We start from the raw sequence: 23,163 nt of genomic DNA, 5'->3' as shown, positions 1-23,163 counted from the left end.
AAAATCTCAAGGCGCGCCTTGAGATTTTTTCGGAGGAGGGATCGAAACCAATACAAACTAGAAATCTACGCGTTATTTGAATACCACCCCCCCCCCCCCCCGGTCTTCACTGGCTATGCCAGTGATTTACTAATACGAGTAAACATAGTTTTAACGCGGAGCTTGACAACATGCCACTTTCGGGCTTATTTCTACCACGGCGGGTGAATAGTCAGGCGTCCTCTACCAGCGGCCGTGCGTGCACTATTTAACCTGGTATTCACATAGTTCCCATGTACGCCACACTAAATCTCTCATCGAAGTACCAACACAACATTCACGATTCCTTGGCGCACAGGCTTCTTTCGGCCTCTTACCATAGCTGCTGCCTGCCGCTGGCATTCCGGTCGCACACTTTTCAGTAAGTTGTACCTCTGAACACGAAAATGCCTAGCTGGGCTTGTAGGCTCATCTGAGGTGAACTGCGCCAAGTTCCTCTGAAGTTTCCGAGGTCAATGCAGTCAGCGTTGATATAAACTCTGAACTGGAGTCAGTTTTTTGGTGTTGTTGTTTCGTTTTAATGACAACTCGAAGTCTTGCCGCGCCGCGGCGCCAAGAAACATCCTCTTCTAGAAAACTTTCGCATACACGCATGTGCTTTAAAAAGGGGCAAAGTTAGTCTCCATCCGTTCGTAAACCAAGGAAATCCACTCCCCGACAGCAAGGGTACCTAGTTGAAAAATTCGTCCCGGTCTGGGGATCAAACCCGGTACCAACGCCTACGCGGGGCGGCGGCCGTGTCAACTGGCATCCGCAGGCTCTGCAAATGGGCGGACGCATTTCCCCTCCACCTCGCGGAATTCCGCACACAATTTAAGCATATATTATGCCAGGAAGGCGTCAGGAAACCTTATTGTTACATTCCAGTCTTAAATTAACTTTTGGTCGCCCATATGCATAGCACACCCGACTAGGATCGCCTTGTTCACCATCGTCCACTTCAAAGAGTCAACTGATGGGTGAAAGACTGTTCTGTAGTGGGCATGTGCCATAGTGACTCACGACACATGCCCACAACAGTGTATTCTCTCAATGAAATAAACACATCCAAGTAATTTTTATGAATGATTCTGACAGTTGAGATTATGACTTACCATTAATCCATTCTGAACTCATTCTGAAACACTGTTTTAGCTGATTCAATAGAATTCCCATTAGAACCACATGTGAAATTAGTTGACTACACTGAAATTCAATAAGATAAACTAGAGAAAATGGAATAAGAATGATTTGACACCCATACTAATCATTCTCAAGACATCCAAGGTTTCACATCACAACTAATAAGAATGTTTTAAACAGCTATTTTGTTGGCTGCTGGTAATGTGTTTGCAGGGGCGTAGCCAGAAATTTTTTTCGGGGGGGGGGGGGGGGGTTCAACCATACTTTATGTATGTTCGTGCGTGCATTTGTATGTGTGCGTGTATTATATGCAAGCAAAACTGAAAAATTTCGGGGGGGTGGTTTGAACCCCCCCAACCCCCCCCTTGGCTACGCCCTTGTGTGTTTGCGTGAGCTGTATAACAGAGCCAAATGTGGTTAAAAAAATTCAATCCAGGCAGAGAGTGCTTTTGTGAAGCTTGTGCATGTAGGAATGGCAGAATTTGTCAGGTTGGAATGGTTCAGCTGTAATAAATGTGCAAAAACTTTTGAAGCGTACTGGCACTCAATAACTCATTTTCTTATAGAAATGCCCGTGCACAATGGGGCGATGTTTTTAAGAGAAAATATAAGTGCACAAACGAAAGGGCATTGGACAAACAAAGGAACACATACACCACAGGCAATTGTATGGTGCAAGTTCCTTTCATTTATGCTCTTAACTTTCCTAGGAAAATAGAAAAAAAAACATGCAGTAACAACTAGCCCACCTATCCATCCAGTCACAGTAATTCTATGGAACAAACTTGCACTGAGCACTATAAACGAGTGCGAAAGATTGCCACAAATATTTCAGTCTTTGGACGTGGAGCCTACCCTGACAATGTTCACTCTGGGGAGACTATGGATAATTAGCTGAAGTCGCATCTTGGTGATACAATTCTGCATACAATGTATCTTCACACATTTGATGCAGTTGAGTTTTTCAATTGAAGAAGGATAATACGACAGCTTGACAGGGCTTTTACTGGTACTCCTAAAACTCCTGCCTTTAAACACCAGTTTATTAGCTTAAATAACACGCAAACTTCCCAAGAACAATCTGTTAAAGCTGTACTCACACAACGGACAACATCACGATTCAAGCCTGTGGATTGTGTACTACGTCACCAGTTCCCATTTCGGTCCGCGCGGAGTGACTCATGAAACGACAGAGGCCCAAATCACAGTTGGGATCCTCGGGGAGCCATTCCGAAATCCTCACTTGTAGCGTGAATTCTTCAGTCATGTGAATTCTGGCTGCAGAGAGATCCGAATCAAGTCACGTGATTGATTCGTCCGCGATCACATCTGTGGTGTGAATACAGCTTTAAAAGAACTTGGAGGACGCTTCAGCTTTGCCTTCAAGAACAGAATGCGATGGTGTCATCGGGTCCCGTTCACTTCCCCTTCTCATTTGCTAGACAGGCTTCGTTTCTCAGTGCACAACTGTCCTGTGAGAAAAGGAACTTCTGGCCATCTTAAAACTATCCTAGAATGGCCGCTGCAGAGTGCCCACTATGTCATAATTCATTTTGTGAATTAGTGAAGTACCCACGAGTCCCTAAGGCATTATGCGCACCTATGCAGCTGCAGAACTTGTTGATGCTGTTGCTGATGATAACTATGCTTAAGCACTTTGCAATAGGTGGGCCTTTAAACCACTGACTCAATGTGCAAATGTCATGGTGTGATGCTGGGTGCAATTTTACACCTCTGCCACGCAATTTACCAGTGTTCGAAGACTCCTCGTGCTACATGACACCGGTATAGGGTTTTTGTTCTAAAGTAGTTTCAAGCACTGGCGTGGCTCTGTGGTAGAACACCTGCTTGCCATGCAGAAAGTATGGTTTCACTTCTGCTTGGGCCCATAATATTTATTACTTGCATCCACTGCAATTATTCGTTCACGAACAATGCCGATTTTTCGTTCACAACCAACGATGCCAATGCCAGCGCTGCTGCTAACAACAAAATTTCTGCGATATGAGCTCTTTAACACTATCGTATTAAAACGTCCACAGCTGCATGAAGAAAACGCCACTGCATCCAAATGGGTTTTTGGGGTTTGCTCAGAATGATACGATTTCCAGATGACATGTTCCCATTAAGCCAATATCAAGATTTCATTCTACTAGGCTTGTGCGAATATTCGAGCACTTCGAATATTCGAATACACTTTGAAACGAATTTAAATTATTCCAAATTTCGAAGTATTCGAAATGAACGAATAGACATACATAAACTGCACATAACCCGCTGTAAAAGTGGTTTCACTGCAGCTCAGGGGTGCTGTACCGTGAATGCACCTTTCCAGGGGAAATCCACACTGCCGCGAAGCCCCACTTCAAATGTACATGAACAAATGACCCTCTCATCGATTCATCATTTTTTAAGTTTAAAAGTGCGTTTTACTGGCGTATATGCTCCAAGTAAAGTAAATTTTAAAACGTAACTTATTTTACAGGTTATCACTTGCATTCTACCTAAAGTCAAATCCTACCACTATTAAAAGTTGCTTCCACTTCCCTTTGAACCAAAGAGAAGGACATTTGTACATGCCTTGTTTAAAATTAAAAAAATATTGTGCTGGTTAGTTGGGTAATGACGAATATGCTCATTAGTCTATAATATGTGATATATACTACTTGAATTCGATTTGAAATTATTCAACCAAATCACTTTCGCTTCAAACATAAAATGAACTATTCGCACAAGCCTACATTCTACTGTTATTAAATTTCTTATGATCAGCAATGCAGCCGTGGTAAAGTGTTGAATCTCTATTGCACTTTTAAGAATTTTTAAAGTACTTTGCTTAAACGTGTGGTGGTCCAGCTACACTACAATAATGCAGACAGACTCAAGAACGTGTTTGAAACAACTGCATGCATTTTTTTTTCAGGTGAATGTTCTGAAGTGAATAAAAACCAAGGTACACACAAACTCATGCACATTACACAGAGAAAAAAGCAGGAAGTCAATATCGCTATTTCTTTTTTTGTTTTTAACAACACTGAATAACAGAAGGCAGTTCCATATTTTTTCCCATCTTCCTATCACTTTCTGTCGCTGAATAACAGTGGTGAGGAATAATTAGTGCCTCTTTGCACACAGAATGACTATTAATAATACACCATCTTTTCCAACTTTCCTCCACACACGAGAAACATGCAAAAATAAATCTGCAATAGGTTCAACATTGTTGAGAGAGAGAGAAAAAAACCTTGTCATGGCACAGAGCAAGAAATACCGAACAACTGGCAAGTGTTATGCCACATGCAATAAATCACCATCACATCTCTCTACACACCAATGGCAAAGGTGAGGGAAAAGATAACGAAAACGGATAAGAATCACGGCACACCAACAACTGGAAAAAAAAAAAAAAAAAAAACTGCTCCCATCAAAAGTCTGAATCACTATGACAAGCATATTTCCGAGACGGGTGACCCAAATATTATCCAAAAAGGCAGGTACGCGTGTGCAAACACATCTAACGGAAACAAGACTGCCTTCCAGGAAGGCTTAAAAACTCCCGCATTCTGGAGAAGGCGAGAGAGAGGGGGAAGGTGTGACACCAACGGGAAACAGAGAAATTAAACCACTTTTCACCACACGCGACCACAGATGCCGACATTAAACCAGCAAAAAAATGTGCAAGAGGTGCGGAGGAATGCCAGCAGATAGCTTGATGAACATACAACACGGCAGCCACATCAAGGGCCTATCTACGAGACAAGCCACTTGGGGATAGGAAATGGAAACAGAACGAAGTAGGCGATTCAACGCAACAGGAAGAAAAAAAAAATCAAGACGCAGGGACCAGCCCAGCATTACACAAAGTTTGGGGGTGCTTGCTACCGACAGCGTCGGCTAGCTACTCTGCCAGAATTTAGGAACAAGGAAAACAGCAAAACAAATCGCCCGCGGTCAAAGACGTAGTGCAGACGGAGTCGCACCACTTCACATTCCGGCCGCAAGAAAAAAAAAAGCAGCGAAGGGAATCTTGGGACTTTCAGGAAGGGCATCACATGACGGACAAATACGAGAAAAACAAACCGGGGACCAAGGGCGCTGGCCAACGCGATTCGTGCCTTCCACTGAGCCGCGAGCAAAAAACCAATCCCGTTTCGATAAACGCGATATTTCCGTTTGTCCGGTTCCTTACGAAGTTTTTTTTACTTTCTAAACGCGCCCCAAAAAACCAACTTTTTAAACGAGCTTGTCGTCACGAGGAATGACAAGAAGTTGTGTGTTTGTGTGACGTGTCGACGACGGCGATGAAAAAAATAATAAAGTTAAAAACGCGAAGGAGAAAAAAAAAAAAAGAAAACAACACGCAGTCACACGCGCACTCGCTACTACACATTCACGCGGTTCCCACCCATCCCACCCATGTTATGTGTGTCGTCCGTGAAAAATAAATGATGGAAAAAGCGATACGTGAAGAATTACTTCCTGTACAACAACGATTCATCTTGCACTCTAGTATTTGTAACATCACAGATCCTTTGAGAAAAATTGTATAAGTAAAAAAAAAATATTAACCTAACAATAAAGTTAAAACAAAATGACCAATTTGTTTCACTCTCCTAAGTTGCTATACTGACTAACCAGCGAAAAACAGTGTAACCTGAGGACCCCCGACACACGCGTTGAAAACTTGTCGCGTTCCTGTTCACGAGTACATTAAGAAAAAGGGAGAAAATAATCAGAGGAACTTCGTTAATTTTTTATGACACTAAAAAACAAGCTGACAGTCATTTTTTTTTAACACTGTACAAAAACAGTAAAAATAGTCTCCTTAAGTACAACAAAGAAAAACAGAGGAAAAAGCTGCCTTTGGCAAAAATGAAAAGGACATCCTAGCAATGCACAGTAAAACAAGACTGTCGCTCAATTCAAAAACAGCTTTGTTACAACTACACAGCGAAAAAAGTTAGCACACTAGTTGGCAGAAACCCCAATGTCGCGACAGAGGATTGAAAGAACGTTTTTTTTTTATGTGGCATAACAAGAAAATAAACGAGCCACGATGCAGCGGACACGAGGAAAAGAAAATACGTCTCACTAAAGGGGAGAAAAAGCACATATAACCCTTATCGCGCATTTATAGCGGTGATCTAACAACGCGTAGACTATCGATTGCATCCGCGAGGTAACTTACTGACTTATCCCGGAAAGAAAAAAAAAATTGCGCAACAACACGTGACTGCGGCAGTCACTGCAAACTTACATTGGAAAAACGACCTAGAGAGAATGCTTGTAAACGGCACCTGAGGGCCGCGAAAAAAAAAGGAAAAGTTTCGCTTCTTTTCATTGGCTCTAGAAGGATTTGGCATGCGCTTTTCTCTGCGGATAATCCACTGTTGACGCTGCGGCACGCAAGTTCGGCACAAGTCCCACGGAGGGCGCGCGCATCACATGGTTTAGCGGCGACGGACCGTTTTTCCGACGACGGAAGAGTCCAGTTCCTCCCGTCCACGCAGGGTGGAGCCGCTTCCGTCCTTTTGCTCATCCCGAGCAGACGGAGTAGAGCACCTTTGATTTCTCCCGAGGCTGACGAATGTGCCGTTGCCGTCCACACAACATCCAGATTTCCTTATGTCACGCAGGTTCGCTGCACACACAAGGCGCGTTTTCACCTTTTCATTAACCCGTCCATATGACCTAGCGGAGATACGGCAACGCGGAGATATCCCGAACCGGACGCGAACAAACTCTCACGGAAGAGTTTTGGCGGACGAGACCATTTTTAAACCCGCCTCGGAGGCATGCGAGATTACCATGTCCATCACACGAGTACACGAACGCGATTTTTTACATGTCCATCCCGCGAGGTGAAAACGCGAACGCGCGGTTTTGTTTTGTTTTTACTGTCGCTCTTTAGCTTTAGGGAACCCCCAACTAACAACGCGGACACTCCCCCTCCCTCCCCGGTTCTTTTCGCGATGACTGGCGCTACGACGCGGAGGCGGTTTGGGCCCAGCACGAGAACGGTGGCAGCGGCTTGGAGGGGGGCACATCGGTTTCTTCTTCTGTGGCTACCCCCTGGTTGCGTAGAGAAAAAACACTCGTGGCGTGTGCGCTTTCTTCTCCACTCCCGTGTCTTCTTCACACGACGCCTTTCAATACTTCCCATGGAGGGCACCCTGCAAAGTAACGGATGAACGCTCAAATCAACCCAACGAACAACTGTTACCACTAGAGATCGGATTTTTAGGCATTAAAGTAGCGCGTTTTAGGCGGCATAGATAGGCAGGCAAAACAACGTTCAAGCCTCCAACGCCGTAAATGCAGCTGCAATAAAGTTTTACATAAATGCAAATTATGCATTTATGTAAAAGTGCACTGAGCGCGCCAGTGTTGCCAGACTCTCAGGCCGCTTGCGTGTTTATGAAAATATTCAATTATAAATCAAGTGCACAATCGAATGTGGCAAAAATTTACCAGCTTGTTTGTGAACGCGCAAGGATGAACTCACATAACTCAGATTATGATAGAAAATTGGATGTCATGGCCCCTTTGATAGGGTCATGAAACGTCCAATGCATATACCCAACAGTTTTCATGTGTATGCATCTAATGCAGCCCCTGTTCGATTAGTTGTTACAGAAACAAAACGGTAAGGTGGAAGTGAAGCCCATCCGTAAAGGAGTCTATAGACTAGAGCGAAGGCCTGACTTTTTTTCTTTAGCAATATGCTGTTACTGTTTGTTATTGGAAGATTAATTTTTCCTTCATTCATTCATGCACACCCCATGATTGACTGCTCCTGTTTACCAATGGTGCTACTGTGGCACAGTTTGTTGACAAAATTTAAGTCTTCTGTGCCACTCATGGCGTTGGAGATCACTGTTGCTTTACGTGATTAGATAGATGGGTGGAAAAAAAATTGATTTCAAAAATTAACTGGAAGTTGTCAACAGCAATACAGTGAAATCTCGGTATAACGAACTTCAGGGGACCGTGGAAAAATGTTCGTTATTCTGAAAGATCGTTATAGTGAAAGCCCAAAAATTTACCATAACAATAGAATTTCAGTAACGCAAACGTCCTACCTCTGCAACGGTACGTCCTTGAACTCGTTTCTCACAACAATGCACACGTGAACGTCAGACAAGGCCCGTTTATTTGAAATATCGTTTTTATACGGGTGCAGCACAAACTCTGCGTCACGAACGATTCTAGACCGTCCGCATTTTGATGCGCCGCTTCGGTCGCTGTTCCGCTTTTTTCTATGAATATGCGGAGTTTCCTCAAGTAGTCCAACGCATCTGTGGCCGACACGGACTCGTCGCGATCTCCGGGTGCTACCGTGACATCGTCGTCCATGTCATCGCTGCAATCCTTTAAGGCCCAACTGCATGCACGCGAGTTTTGAGCGACGGCCGACAGGATTTGCTGTCGCGGAGGGCCATCCATCGCCGTCGCGTCGCAGGTTTCTGGAAAGCCAGAAAACATCGCTTGTCGGCCGGAAGTGAGCATGACGATATCCGGCAACATGGCAGCATCTCTGACCCTCGCTTCGGTTGCAATTTGCTCGTGATGCTTCCAATCGGCGCGTACTTCAAGGAATGCAAGTTATAGACTACCTTCTATACAGCCCCATCTCACGTGGAGAGCGAGGCAGCAGCCGTATTTTGTCGTTAGTTTTGATCGACGGTTCATTTTGATGTTTCGGTGGTAGCTTGCTGCATTGGTGGTAGCTTGCTGCAATGTCAACATCGTCATCGCGCGAGGTAGCCCTTCTCCCTGCGAAGCAACGATGTGAGGCGCTGCGGCTTTTCTTAAACGTTCTATGACAGCAAGAGGAAACGTTGTCGAGATGCGCCTTGTGGACTAACCCCAACATAACGCAGTTTGCAAAGTGCGACGTAGAGTAGGCAGCGTACGCTTCCGGGCGCCCCGTGGGATCACAGCAGATACTACTGTCGCGGTTAAACATAAGATTGCGAAAAAAGAAAGTCACGAAACGCTTTTATGGCATCCTTATCTCAAACAAGACAATAATAAATTTGGCATGTTGTCATTCATCTACTCTGTAATTCTTTTTCGTAATTTGCCTGCGTGCACGCAATAGTTTTCAATCGAGCAACCGTGACACTTTGTCGCGAACATGTGGGTGCTCCCGTCGCGACAGCGCGACGGAGCCCGTTTGTCGCAGTCGCCTTGGCTCGAAAGTCGCGTGCAATGCATTCGGTTGGGCCTTTACAAAACCTGATGCGCTGTCGCCTCCGCAACAAAGGGGGGAAAAAAAAAAAAAAAAAACAATTCTCCGCCCGCGTCTTTCTCCTCCCGCGCCATCTCAGGTTTTTGCGGGAGGGCGTCCGCTCTTCGCGCTGCGTCGTCTGCTACACTGAAATCTAAGAATCCTCGCATTTCGGGATATAAGTTCCTAGTACTGAGGTGTTGTTAAGACTACACGGGAATTAAATAACGATCGTTATTCTGAAATGTTCGTTATTCTGGAGTTCGTAGTAGTGAAATATTTTTACATTGAAACTATAAGCAGTCGGCACGGGATTTCTTAAAAGTTTGTTAATTTGAAATGTTCGTTAATGTGGTGTTTGTTGTAACGAGGTTTGACTGTATACGTCTTTTTTTAAACTTGAATCTGTCGTCTACGTTTGTTGAAACTTGAACCTGTTTTCAGATTTTTATGATCAGCTGGACCTATCCCCAAATTTTGAAATGACCAGTCGGGGTTGCGGCCCTTGCATCGGCATATCTCCCCACACAAGACCCGCCATGCCATGTAAATAGACGTCATACCTTTCTCAGACACCGTAATTGGTTGCGAGCCTCTCCTTGAGGGCAGGTGGAAACTGTTCTGAGAAGCGCTGCCAATTCTCATCACCAACCTGGTTCTTGAAGCCGTGGAGTATCTGCGCAGTAAAGCAGGCACAGGTATAGTAAAGCATCACTGCCTCATCAACGCGATGTTTACTACGCCTATACTATTATACTCTGTTAAAATCAAAGAATAGACACAAGCTCCGCTTTTAGAACTGTCTGCCGTTCACCTTTGTAACCGAGTTGTGCCAGCTGGTTTCTGTTCAAAGTGCTTCTATAACCCGAATACTAATCACATTGGATAATACAAGTTCGTAGTTCCTGACGAAATTATTGTCCCGTGGTCGTGACGGCAAACAAGGCGGCAGTCGGGCCGTTAAAGACAAAACCCTTTATTGGGCGAACTTGTGCCCATAAAGTGAAAAGTACAAGCTGTACATGCAGTACAATGATAGTGGCCATCACAGTCATCAGCCGTCGAAAATCTGATCAGCGGCAAAGCACGCCGGTATTTATACACGTGGCATCGAAGATTCCAGCATTATCATTGTGGCTGTGTTAGTTCCAGAATAAGCTCTATTGTTCATGTTGTGCGTGCAAGGTTATCACAAGATTCTAAAATAATATGGTAGGTTTCTAGACATTCGGGCATGGTTTGCGCTAGGCAGTGGTTGCACATGTAACGGGCAGGTTACCTAAAAAATAGAAAAAGGAGCGTGCATGGCAGTATTATTAGGCTCCACTCTGCCTCCCAAACACCCCGTAAAATCTCACCTCATGGAAAGTCTGCTTCAGGTCTGCCTTGGGGTTGACCCAGGATGCAACGGCGTCGCAGAAGAAAATGAAGTCGTGCACAACTCCACCGGGGTTCACACTGATCATGCTGCAGATGCCGCGGAAGGCAGAGTCCTTCTCTTCGTTGTCCCTAATGTTCCGCAATGATGAACACCTTCATACGGAGTCATCCGGGTGACGCACAAAGGAAGAGAACGGTTAGCACAGGCAGGCCAAGTGACACTTGGTCAATCACAAAACTTTTTCCAATTCAATCCAAAACTGAGGTAGGCATATTAGGTTACGATACGAAATAAGGTTACACAGAAAGCTACTGATTTAAAGAAGCCCCGCAACACCTTTTACATTGCATAATGACCTCAACATTGTATTCTTGCCAAATGATTCTTCTGCTGCAACAACTTTCCACATCTCTCCAGTATAGGTGGAGAGATTTCTCCCTTGTTTTGTTGCCAGCAGTGTGTTGAAAACAATTCAGGAGGGGACTTGCAGGGGTATGATGCGCAGTCCGGAAGTTAAATTGCTATGTGTCACGGCCTCATGCGTTTTCATTGACCACAGTGACCACTACTTCCGGTTCAGATGGGAATAATGCTGTCATGTGGCTCCAGAGATCGCCTGCAAGCACCCACTTGCTCACTGTGTAGTTAGGGTGGCATTGAGAAGCAAAAAGCAAGAGATACTTGTCTGTTCTTGATACAAAATTGTAAACTCTCAGCTGCATTTAGTGCAATGATGCTTGGCTCACTTGGTAACTAGGGATCAGTGCCACTTTCTGGCTATGTTTAAGAAGCGTTGCAGGGCCCCCTTTAAACTAGTAGCCAAATAAAACAGGACAACTATAGCAGGCCTTCACAACTGCCTGGGTTCCTGGAAACACCTTTATGAATGCTCAACAGATCATGCTCCCAATGCCCACACAAAACGTTAAGGCTCGTTCACACCAGCGACTAGCAAAGGTTATGCGACTAAGCTAGCTGCAAAGCGACTGGTTGCAAATGGCTGTTTTGGTCTCAAAGCGACTGCTTTGGCTCAGTCGCACAGCTCTGAGCCAATCATGTGTGCAGGAACAGGACGTCCGCTTATGTTACGGGGCAATGGCAATACAAGCTATAAACGAGCAGACATGAATTCAATGCGGCGACATATATAGGTTGCACGCAGGTGTGAACATTGTTTGCTTCGAGTCGCTTTTTGAGCGCCAGAAGCAAACAGTTGCACTACCGGTGCTAGATGCAGGTGTGAATGAGCCCGGCCAATTGAACGGATTTGCTTGGTCAATACCACACAAACTCCCATCAAGGTGAGCAAAATGAAACCTATTTTTTCTTAAAAGGACTTTGTGGCAAACACTTGCAGGACCCTCTATTCTCACCAAGTCAGTTCAACTGCTTTATTTTCTGTCTGTCTTTGGTGTAACACAACGCTTATCTACTTGAATGCCTTCACAGCTCTCTGTAAGTGACTGCCTTATTCGAAAAGTCTTGCACTTTCGATCAGCTGCATTTGAACTAGCTGGCCAGCATAAAAATTCTTGAGGAAGCCATTAGTGTCCCAGAAAACGCACTTATGACACTGCAGCGGTGACCCCACTGTTGAAGAACATCAATTACTCATTTTTAAGATGCAGAGACTATTGGCTGCTGTGCTTCAGTCATCTGGGCGGGGCATCTTGCCTTAAGTTTTATCTGACTCTAGGCTCGTGCTTTAACCTTCGTATTGTGCGAGACTGTTTGCTAGCTTTTCTGAAAACATTTATGTTCCAGGCAGAACTGCCTTATGTAAGACAGGATCCACAAAGAAATAAACATCAATGACACAGTGAAAAAAAAAAAAAAAAACAATACAAAAAGGGGTTGTCCTTTTAAGACAAAAAAAAAAAAAAAAAAAAGAAAAAGTCTGGTAGGTCTGCGCTTATAATGCGCAAGGGCCCTTCAAATGTATTGCTGATTGCACAGCACACTAAGCATCCCATTTAGCACTAACTATCCTTGCCTGTCCAGTAGTAAGAGTAGTAAAGAGAACCAATACTGCTACCATTGCCATTGCAGTCGGGCACCTCCATAAAACAATTACCGCATTACTGAATGAAACTGAATGCCAGAACTTCCAAACATCACAGAAGCACCTGGGGCCTGCAAAGCTGGGTCACGGAAAAACGTTCCCGGAGTAGCTACACAGGCAAATAATTTATATGCACATTAAAGCTTCCGAAGGGCACGTGTTAAAGATAAGCAGATCCGCATGCCTTAAAGCAGCTAGAAACGGCCCTGGCGAAGACTGCACGCTTTATATAATATCCCGTCTTTCGCTCGTGAAAACTAAAGACAGAGTATCAAAGCATACATATTTAGTGACCAAGTTGCGTATAAGTGGCAGACATCAGAATCAACACGTTGAATGGCCAACAAGATTTTACTAGCATTTTAGCTAAATGACATTAGTGGGCACGTCGCAACTGAGGAATTGAAGGCAGCAGGTAAGTTTGCAAAGACTAACTGTTCTCTAGAAACTTTGTGTGTATCATCAGTTTCAGGAAACCCCCAGAGTCTACTACAAAACACATTGCTGTTAGTGTCAACATTTTCTGGTACCAGATTCTTCAGAGTGTGTAGAAACATTAACATGAACAGCAACATAATTTGTTGCGAACTATACCAATACCAGCCCTGCGTGCTTGCCAAGATTGTTCCAGTGGTACATACCGCTCACTCCTAGTGAAAACAGCCAACATGGCATTTCTTTACAGCTGGCCTTTAAGGTGAATTAGTGAAGAAATTATATTTTTGTCACCAATTACCATAAACGATTTTGATGTCCACCAATGAAAGAGACGTGGTGATTAGATTATTTAGTTTCAGATCCTTAATTGTTTTAATAACCGGAGAGCTGCTAACATCGGCAAAATAAATAGAGAAATTAAAGTAAATAGCAGAGATACAGCGTTGACTTCAAAAAGCGAATGTGGAGGGTTCTTAAAAATAAAAAAAGGGGGAAAGACAATTGTTTGGAAGTTAAGGCACACACTGAATGGTCTTAAAAGAAAGGGGAAGGGGCTACGCAGCACATGAGTAATTCACGAGGACAAGAATATACGGTGCTTCCCATTCATGGTGCAAGCGTTGCAGGCAGCACTGTGTCAGAGTTTGTTGCAGCTTTCTATCACTTAGCTTTAGCTTAATGTTAATGACTTGAACATATACCTTATGATCAAATCCATAGACAGATCAACCGTCACCAAAACTTGTTTCCTGTTTGAAATGACGTAATTTATGCTGTTTTAGAGCTGCACTATACAGCAGTTCTGTTACTTGGCTCAGTTATTTATGACAATATGGCAACACACCATGTTTCATATGATACCTGCTTTGAGAGGTGAGAAGCTGGGAAATTTTGCCGCAGCTTGGCTGCTAGACGCAAGTGACTTGCGGATGGTTGGGCCAGTAGGAGGCCTAGTACAGACCCTCCCCAATGAAATGGTGGCTAGGTTTCTAGGGCGCTAAATCTCAAACAAGTTCTATGAGACTGTGACTTCATTTTCGGGCAAGCGCATTACGACGCAGTTTCACTTTCAAAAGACTGGGTGGCCTGTCTCAGTACTGAACCCACAATACATATGGCACACTGCGATCCCGGCACAGCGCGGAGCAGCGGCAGCAAGCTTGGCACAGCGTCGGAAATACTGTTGCTTACGCGTGTGGTGAAAATTTGTGCAACTACTTGAAGAGCGTTCAGCCTACGACAGTGTGCTGAATTGGTGGCCCAGATGGTAGTCAATTTTTTTTTTTTTGTAAGTTGCTGGCGACTCCTCAAATACAAATGTAGCAATGCTCTTTACACTGTAGTTCCTGATAACGCCCAAACCGTGCACTGTCTGCGTCCCACACATGCAGCATTTGTAACTGTTTTTAAACAGTGGCACAGTCTTGGGCAGCTTCTTTGGCTGCTGTACAGAAATTTTGTTGCTCAGAACTGTCAAACAGTAGCAACTCCAATAGTTAAGGGGTTGTTGACTTTTGTTCCAAGCGGTCAGAACATGGTGATTTGGTGCACACACTTGCCATACTTTACTATGTCTGCAGTAAGAGCATGACCATGGTCAACATACAGACAGACCATATTGAATGCAAGCATGTGCGTCGCACACCCCCGCATTCACAAGCATTCCTGACACCTTGGGCGAAAAGTCACATTTTCTGTCGAGTATGCCATTTAGTACCTAAATATTCAGAGCTTTAAGCCATTCTCACCTGAATTACTCCTTAATGGCAGCTACACGCAAGCATTCCTGCATGTATCAATGCAACATATCTCTGGCATCTAGGGTATCCAACCCACGACCTAGCACATGCAAACAGAATGCAGCAGCCACCGAACCACCGCGCCACATCATCATCATCAGCCTGACTGCACCCAGGCCTCAACTTTCTTTTGAGGGATACTGGTAAACCTCCATTAATGATTTGAGAGTGCCTGCCAAATGCACTCCACCCCATTCCTATTCTTCGAGTTAGTTCAGTCTCATGGTTTGGCTCAGAGATCACTACCTGTCCTAAGGAATCCTTTACCACTTCCAGTGCCTTGCTACCTATCGCAAAGCATTGTTATATTCCGAGGCTGTTGAACATTACTTTGCCACATAAAGTATGCGAATAATTGTGAACCAATGCAAACCCCAACACACAGTGCTGCCTCAACGCTCCAGGTAGGGGGGTGAGAATTAAAATATATACACAATCAGCGAAGCAACGCACACACACATACACCACCAGATGGGAAAGACTTTCTACCTCTACGAAGTGAGAGCAAAAACCATAAACAACAGCATGGCAACTGCAAAAAGAAGATAACCAACTGCAAGTCAAGAAAAATAATTAGAAAAATAAAAGGCAAAAAACGTTCAACAGACCCGACAGAGAGGCAGATCAAAAAGATACGACATAGTAGACAAACAAATTAAAAAAAGGGGGTTTACACACCACGGGCGTATAAACTGCTGTAACATGGGTGCCACTTCTTCGGGGCAAACGTAACCAAGGCGCCCGATCGTAATGGCTACATGTTCGAAGAGGAGGTCCGAAGGAGGAGGGGAGGTGGCAGCGGCAGCGTAGGTTGGTGTGGTGAGCAAGGTGGTGGTCCGGGGTGTTTTTTTTTTTTTTTTTTTTTTAAAAGCGGCGGGACGGGTGGTACGGGAAGATGCAGGCAACGAAACGACAGATGCAGTGGTGGTGGTGGTGACGGTTGAGGTGTGAACGAGGTACGGGCGGGGGAGGGGAGGGGGGGGGGGGGCGTAGACGTCCACAGCGGGCGGAAGGAGGTAGGTAGGCCGGGAGGAAAGGACCGGAAGGTAGTCCAGGTTGGGTGGTTGGCGTAGGTGTTGATGGAGGAGGCAGGGAAAGGGGTGGGGAAGAAAAAAAGGAGAAAAAAAGAAAAAAGCAAAGACAACCTATAAACAAACAAACAAACACAGCGACACTTGCAAAAAATCATCGGCAACAATGTTTCAATCAATTAAAACAACGGTCCACACCACGCCAGGTGCACCCCACACATAGGCTAAAAAAATTATACGTATACATAATCGTTAAACAAGTCAGTAATCAAGACAAACGAGAAAGAGAGAGAGAGTGTTGCACGTAACGAGGTACACAGAGCGCACCCAACCATAATAAAGAGTCAAAATAACAAACAAATGAGAAATAGCAAACGGCACAGAGGGTTGATGAAGAGAACGGCTCGAACTGGGTGTACAGTGTTGATGAGTGAGTGCAGCTCTGGATGGCTACTTTCATTGTGAGAAATTCATTAGTGAAATTTATGCCCACTTCTACAGTATCATCATTCCCATTGTTTCCTTAAAAGGTTTTTACATGTCATAGACAGCTTTATAGACTAATGAGAAGCACCCAGGAAACAGATTTGCAGCACTTGGGCACGTACGGCTTTGTATGCCTTTGCATGTCTTGCGTAGATAGCGTCGCAATGTTGTGCTGCTTGTAATAGTGATGGCTGCTAGTTCCACAATGAATTCGCTGCGGCTTCCGCAGTTAAAACTCTTAACAAATTGTGAAATTGAGCTTTGTCTCATTGTACAGGCTAAGAAAAGAGTGCAAGTGCACAGGGGCTACAAAAAATAAGTTTGGCCTGCCAGAAATTTGATGATGCTAAGTAAGTTCCCTACTGTTACTGTTCAGCTCTAAAATAATTTGTCTAAAAATGAAGCTTCCTGTGCTATAGTTTTTGAGGCATAGCTTCCGTTTGGCCATTGTTAGACCAACCAAAATTGTTAGCACTTCAGTCACTGCTTAATGTTTAACAGGAACATTGCATAAGGTCATGCAAATGCAATATATGCTACCGATTCAAAACATACCAAAGCTATCTGTTATGACAGTTCCCAGCGTGCTGGCAGCATAAAATTATGTGGGCTGTAATCGGCTTTGTTTTCATACACAGGACACTAAGTACACACTAAAAGCATCCCACTACACATGAACTCTTCATAAACTAATACGTAGTATTCTTGAATGAAGCAACTAATTTCTTGCAGATTATGTGAAATAAGAATATCCAGGAATATCTGCTGCAGCAATTGGTACATTGGCAGGCAGCCCAGAGTGACCACAGTTTTATGCTTTATTACTGGGAGAACGAAACTTGAAAATGCTGCAGATATTAATGTTGCTATTTCAACAGGGAAATCAATTCATTAAGAATAAGCATACATTCCTTACACACTCACAATGGCAAGAAAGATTCCCCACTTGTTTTTCCACATCCAATAACTTTTGTGATGTCCGGGTTAGGTAAAGTTCAGTGTGATCCCTTTAAATAGAATTTCCATCACCACCAGCCTAGTATTTTATATTCACTGCCAAACTAAGGCCTCTCAGAAACCTCCAATGTATCTCGCATCTGCCGACACTGTCCGATGCCTCTAACATTTCCGAATTCGTAGCACCCTTGAAAATTACACATAGCGATTTAGGGCAATGTTGCTAAGCGTTGTGAAAGGGTTTCAAGTACAATATAACCTAGCAGTCCAGTCTACATTAATGGCGCACTCCACTCTAAACCTTTCTTTTAAAACTCTTGATTAACTTTGATGAAACTTGCTGAGATTATGTTTATGTATGTACTGATTTCAAATATCAAACATTTCATGTACTTCTTGGCTCTCTTTAAGCTGAGAGAGTTACAAAGTCAAGCAAACTCAGCACATAAGAATAACCTGTAATGGGAACTGTATGCAAGAAAACAAAAATGGATGTTATAAGCCCATTTGAACAAAAGTTATGGTATGTTGAACATTCATGATTGAAATTCCAGCTAAACATCAACTCAGTCGTTAATGTTTAAGTTACCATAACTTTTGTTTGTGTGTGTTTAAACATCCATTCTTGCTCACTTGCACGCAGTTCTAACTACAGATTATTCTGATATTCTAATTTACCTTGCAACTTTCTCAATTCAGGAGAAAATGTTGCTCCCAAAACCCACATAAATTTTTGACATTCTAAAAACTGCAAAATGTATTCGAAAATTATTGCATGGTTGAGATAAGCACACAAATGTACACAAACTCAGCAAGTTTTATCAAAATCCATAAAAAATTTAAAAAAAATTAAAGAGCAGTGTACCCCCTTAAAATTAAAAGATAGCAAAAAGCTGCACTGATTTTAGATGTGAGCATGAGTGTAGGTCTTTGGTCACCTAAAGTGTGCATTGCCAACAACACAGGGACAGTACCAACAACGAGGGTAGAGAGTCGTGGCAACAAGAACATGCAGGTGGGATTTCAGTTTAGCTAGATATAAACGGCTTCAGCGTCAACGATACGTACACTACACCAGCCACTGATACGACGAGCAAACTTACTGCAAACACATCTTGAAGCCCAACGAAATCGCATGTCATAGATGTGTATCTACTACTATCTTGATCTATAGCTTCTGCCCAGTAGTCTGGTTACTGATTACTTGATTACATCACGTAGTTGCATATTTAGGTCTGAAAGCTGCTACTGAAGTGTTGCAATTAGGAAATGTCCCTCCAAAAACATCTCATATTGTTACCAGGACGACAATGTTGCAGAAAACGAATGCCTAGCCACTGAAGCAAAGGAATACATAAGAGGCCTCATTTAAATTACAGTCACACCTCGACATGACAAAAGCGGTTATAATAATTTATCAGTTATAATGAAATAAATGAAGAATAATCTTGCCTTTAGTACAGTGTTAGAGGATGCACTTTTATAATGAATTTTCGATATAGCGAAGTTATTTTCGTGTTGGACATGACATTGTTATAATGAGATTTGACTGTAAAGTTAGCTGAAAGCTGCACTTCATGCAAATCCTGCCACACAAATCAAGCTCAAAAGGGCAGAAAAAAAAAAGAAAATCGTCTGATAAAGCAGTAAAATGTTGAGCAAATTTAAGCAAATTGATACTATAATGAGCTATATAATCATGAGCTATAATCAGTGAAAGTTCATTATGCCTCTCAACTTAGCTGGCTTTATTCCCCAACGCATTCCACGCAAGCACTTCAGATAGAAACAACATTATGCCAGCATTGCTCAATGCGTCACCGATGGCACTGAAGCTTAGAATGACAGAAAGCTGGACCAGTAGGGAGAAATTCATGTTAGAAAATATGGTAACACCGGCCATTTCCCATGATGCCAACTGCACAGTCTGCAAGTTTGGTCGACGACCTCACAATGTGCTCCCACTGATCCCAACATGCCACAATAATGGCCTTGCCTTTCATGCTGCTAGGTTTCACTGCTCGTAAAGACAGGGCCAGCGCTGAATTTAAAAGGACACTAAAGAGAAACGATTTTTATCATATTAGTTAATTACTCTCAATTCCAAAATCACCACAAGTGCCACGAAAAGACGCTTGGCAAGTGAAAATACACACAAAAAGAAAATGCGGGTGGGGATTCCACTTTGAAATTCCTGCACCAAGCGCTGTGATGTCAGATTTTAACAGCGTCTACTAGGTCCTACGTAGTTCCCAATGGGTAAAAATGAAGCATATTTTCATCTGAGGGAAACATAGACTTAACATACCAAGTTTCAAAAAATTTTGTTGAGCCAATGTTGCCAAATTAAAAAAAGTACAATTTGAAACCCATAGCATCACGTGCAGAGATTTTGGCACGAAATTTATAAATGAAACTTTGCACCTTGATTTTATCCTCTATTAGTCAGCCTATGATGGTTAAATTAACGACATTAGAGTTCTCAGAGTATAATTTATCAATATTAATGGATTCATTGTTTCACTTTAGTGTCCCTTTAAGGGCAACACGCCGTCCCAGAGAAGGCCTGGCAAAGCCCAGATTTTAGTTTTACACAGGTTTTGCTTTCTGTGCTTCTAAGGTGCACTGCCAGCCAGACTACAAAACAGATGCCATACATTAGACTAACAAGTTTTTGCACAGAATAATGGGCATACATGGTACATAACTATCAAGAAGCCCTACTAGTACTACTACTGCAGCTGCACATGCAAGCACACTGTACCGGTGTTCTCCAGCAAAGTTTTCGGTGTGTTGGGACGGTTGATGATGGTCACCAACTGAGAGAGCACCATGGGGATGTACGGCTTCATGTCTCTGCCTGCATGACAAACATGGCACAAACAGCAACTAAGTCAAGCTTAATTGAGAGGCAACAACCTTGTCACAAGGCATGTTCCATGTCACGCGCAGTAAATCGCAAACGAAATCATACACAGAATGTCACCGACACCTGGGATCTCACGGTCTACGAGTTTTTATCGTAAAACACTGCATTTGCAGATGATGCTGACTACTGTCGGCAGAGTACTATGTTAACTGAACATTCCAAGTCATGCTTTTCATTTACACATTTTCACCCCTCTTAGGTGGATAGACGGCATTAACGCTGGCAAAAATACGACCACATCACCACTGTCAGCCTACTCATGTCCACTGCAAGAAGAAGACCTCTCCCAATGATCTAACAATCAAGAATAATTGTTGGAGTTTAACGTCCCAAAGCCATGATATGGCTATGAGGGGCACTGTAGTGGAGGGCTCCGGAAATTTCGACCACCTGGGGTTCTTTAACGTGCGCCTAAATCTAAGTACACAGGCTTCCAGCATTTCCGCCTCCATCGAAATGCAGCCACCGAGCACCACAACCACTAGACCACTGTGGCGGATTTGTGCTATACACCAAAATACGATTAAAATGCATAACTGCCAACCTGGTGACCTCGAAATTTGGGAGTTTTGCAAAGCGGTATGCGTACCTTGTGCATGTATTTGTCTATTGTTTCTCAGGGCTGCAATGATGTCCTAACGAATGATAGCCCGTAAAGTTTGCAGATGTCAGTGATCATGCTAGTACTCGTGATTAGACAGTGCCTGCACGCATGAGTAATCTGCTATATCCCGTGACAGCTAGTTGCCCCTTGCCAATCTTAATGTGCTTTTCAACATGACACCAGTGTACTGGGCCAAAAGTGACTTAGCATTCCGCACACGATCAGACACTTTTACAACAGCTACCCTTAGTTATTATTACACTTAAAGCTCGATATAACAAACACGGATATAACAAATTATCAGTTCTAACGAAGTAAATTAAGGATAGTCTTGTAATAGATACAGTGTTACAAATAAACATTTATAAGGAACTTTCGGATATAACGAAGCTATTTTCGTGGCAGATGTGACTTTGTTATAATGAGGTTTGAGTGTATCTTCTTTTCCCAGTGGCGCTAGCGCTGTATTTCAGGAGATTTATGGCCATGCCCGTACAGAAGGGAGGATTGCTGAAAATTCGGGAGAGTTGGCAGGTATAAAAATGTTTATATTAGAAGTTACAGAGAAATTTTCCTTCAAGTACTTTTTGTTTTCACTGGCCAATTCTGTAAACTTCACTGAGCCTCTGTTGCCAAGCTTACAAGACTCCAGCCGGCCTGGTTTAGAAGACATACTGAATGGGCAAACGTCATCAGCCGTGAATCTCATTCCCAAGCCAGGAGGGGGAGTGTGGCAGGGGAGAGGGGCAGGCATTAACACGTGACATTATTCGCTGCAAGTGACATTAGCCATGCCCTGTGACACGAGTCATAACGCGACCGTTTCCCAAGAAGTGGCCAAATCTCAAAGCCCATACAACCACCAAATAGCCAGATGCCCCCAGAAAGATCAAGGCAGGCATTAATGAAACCCAACCCAGAAACATATATAATAGGCAAGAGTGGTGCCTGTGTCTTTTGCTTACCAGAGGCTGCTAGCGAAAAGAAGAAAAGAACACAAAAGAAGCAAGCTTTCAAGTTCAGCACTAGTCACAGGAGCAAGATGTACGATGTGGAGGCATTACTGGCGCGCTACGAAGTCTGGGTGCAAACGACGACTTTGGTGGTGACTTACAGTAGTCTGCTTAACAACTTCCATAAATCTGTCAGTGAAGACACTTCTCTGGTAGTGTCTATCCTTAAAACACTACATGTTTTAAAATTTTCCATACTTAGCTCATGTAACGCACTTTTAAACTTTAATAACGCTTAATTGTGAGGTGCGACTTCTTGGCAGTGCAAAATTCTCCTGAAAAGGCAGTTTCATGGCACAGTTGCCCCACACTGCAGTGAAACCACCTTACCAGGTGAGTTACATGCGATAAAATATGTCTACTATTCGTTTCACATACAAATTTTACCTCCGTCTCGAAGCAAATTCGAATACTGTAATATTTGCTCGAATATTCGAAGTGCTCAAATATCCGCACAGGCCTAGTTATCACATCACACGCTACAAAAGAGACGACTGATCCACCAGACCGGCTGTGTAGCCGTACTACTCACCAAGTTTGACAGAGATCTCGCCAATGGCCCATGTTGCATTATTGCACACAGATATAATCTCTGGGTTCAGGTTCTGACCGAGAATGGGAAGGAAGTCAGCTGCAAAGAAGGCAGTGTGACGAGTTCAAATGAAGTGAGCACAATGCCGCTTCACAAACCAGGTACAGTAATCCCTCGATATAACGAAATCGCTTTACTCGAAATATCGCTTTATTCGAAATTTCTTCCGGTCCCGACCCAACGCATGCATATTGAGGCGCATTACTCGAAGCGCGCGAAGCGCTTCACCCGCTTAGAACGAAGTGGCGAGCGGAGGTGTCGCCGAGCGGCGGTGACCCTTTTGCACATGCAGTGTCAAATTAATGCCGCCGACGTCTCATGCAAGCCCGGAACAGTCCACGAAGGTACCAAGCCCACGATCGATTACCGCCTAGTAACGGGTACCAAGCGAATGCCCAGTGCTCCCAGCTATTTACAGTCGCCGACGGATATTTCGGACAGCAAAAATACGGACTTCGTGGATGTTTCGGACTTCAT

The 23,163-nt window shown here is 43.6% G+C and overlaps 1 protein-coding gene across 7 annotated transcripts in view; it reads right to left on the bottom strand.

Moving 5' to 3' along the window:
• Positions 1 to 23,163, bottom strand: part of LOC119404464 (transportin-1) — a gene marked incomplete at its 5' end in the record, with an annotated part of 65,046 nt that overhangs the window by 27,232 nt on the left and 14,651 nt on the right. Inside the window, 6 exon segments of one of the 7 annotated variants that reach the window (XR_007417414.1) lie at positions 6,853 to 7,334; positions 9,958 to 10,070; positions 10,753 to 10,927; positions 15,753 to 15,828; positions 20,313 to 20,408; positions 22,627 to 22,725. Coding sequence is in view for 3 of the 7 variants with exons in the window: in XM_049418870.1 (XP_049274827.1) it covers positions 9,963 to 10,070; positions 10,753 to 10,927; positions 15,753 to 15,828; positions 20,313 to 20,408; positions 22,627 to 22,725 (554 nt within the window). 7 annotated transcript variants of the gene reach the window in all.

Source organism: Rhipicephalus sanguineus, chromosome 9 (assembly GCF_013339695.2).
Source record: "Rhipicephalus sanguineus isolate Rsan-2018 chromosome 9, BIME_Rsan_1.4, whole genome shotgun sequence".
Lineage (NCBI taxonomy): Eukaryota > Metazoa > Arthropoda > Arachnida > Ixodida > Ixodidae > Rhipicephalus > Rhipicephalus sanguineus.
Note: the sequence above shows the minus strand (reverse complement) of the source record. Positions and strands in the feature narration are given on the sequence as shown.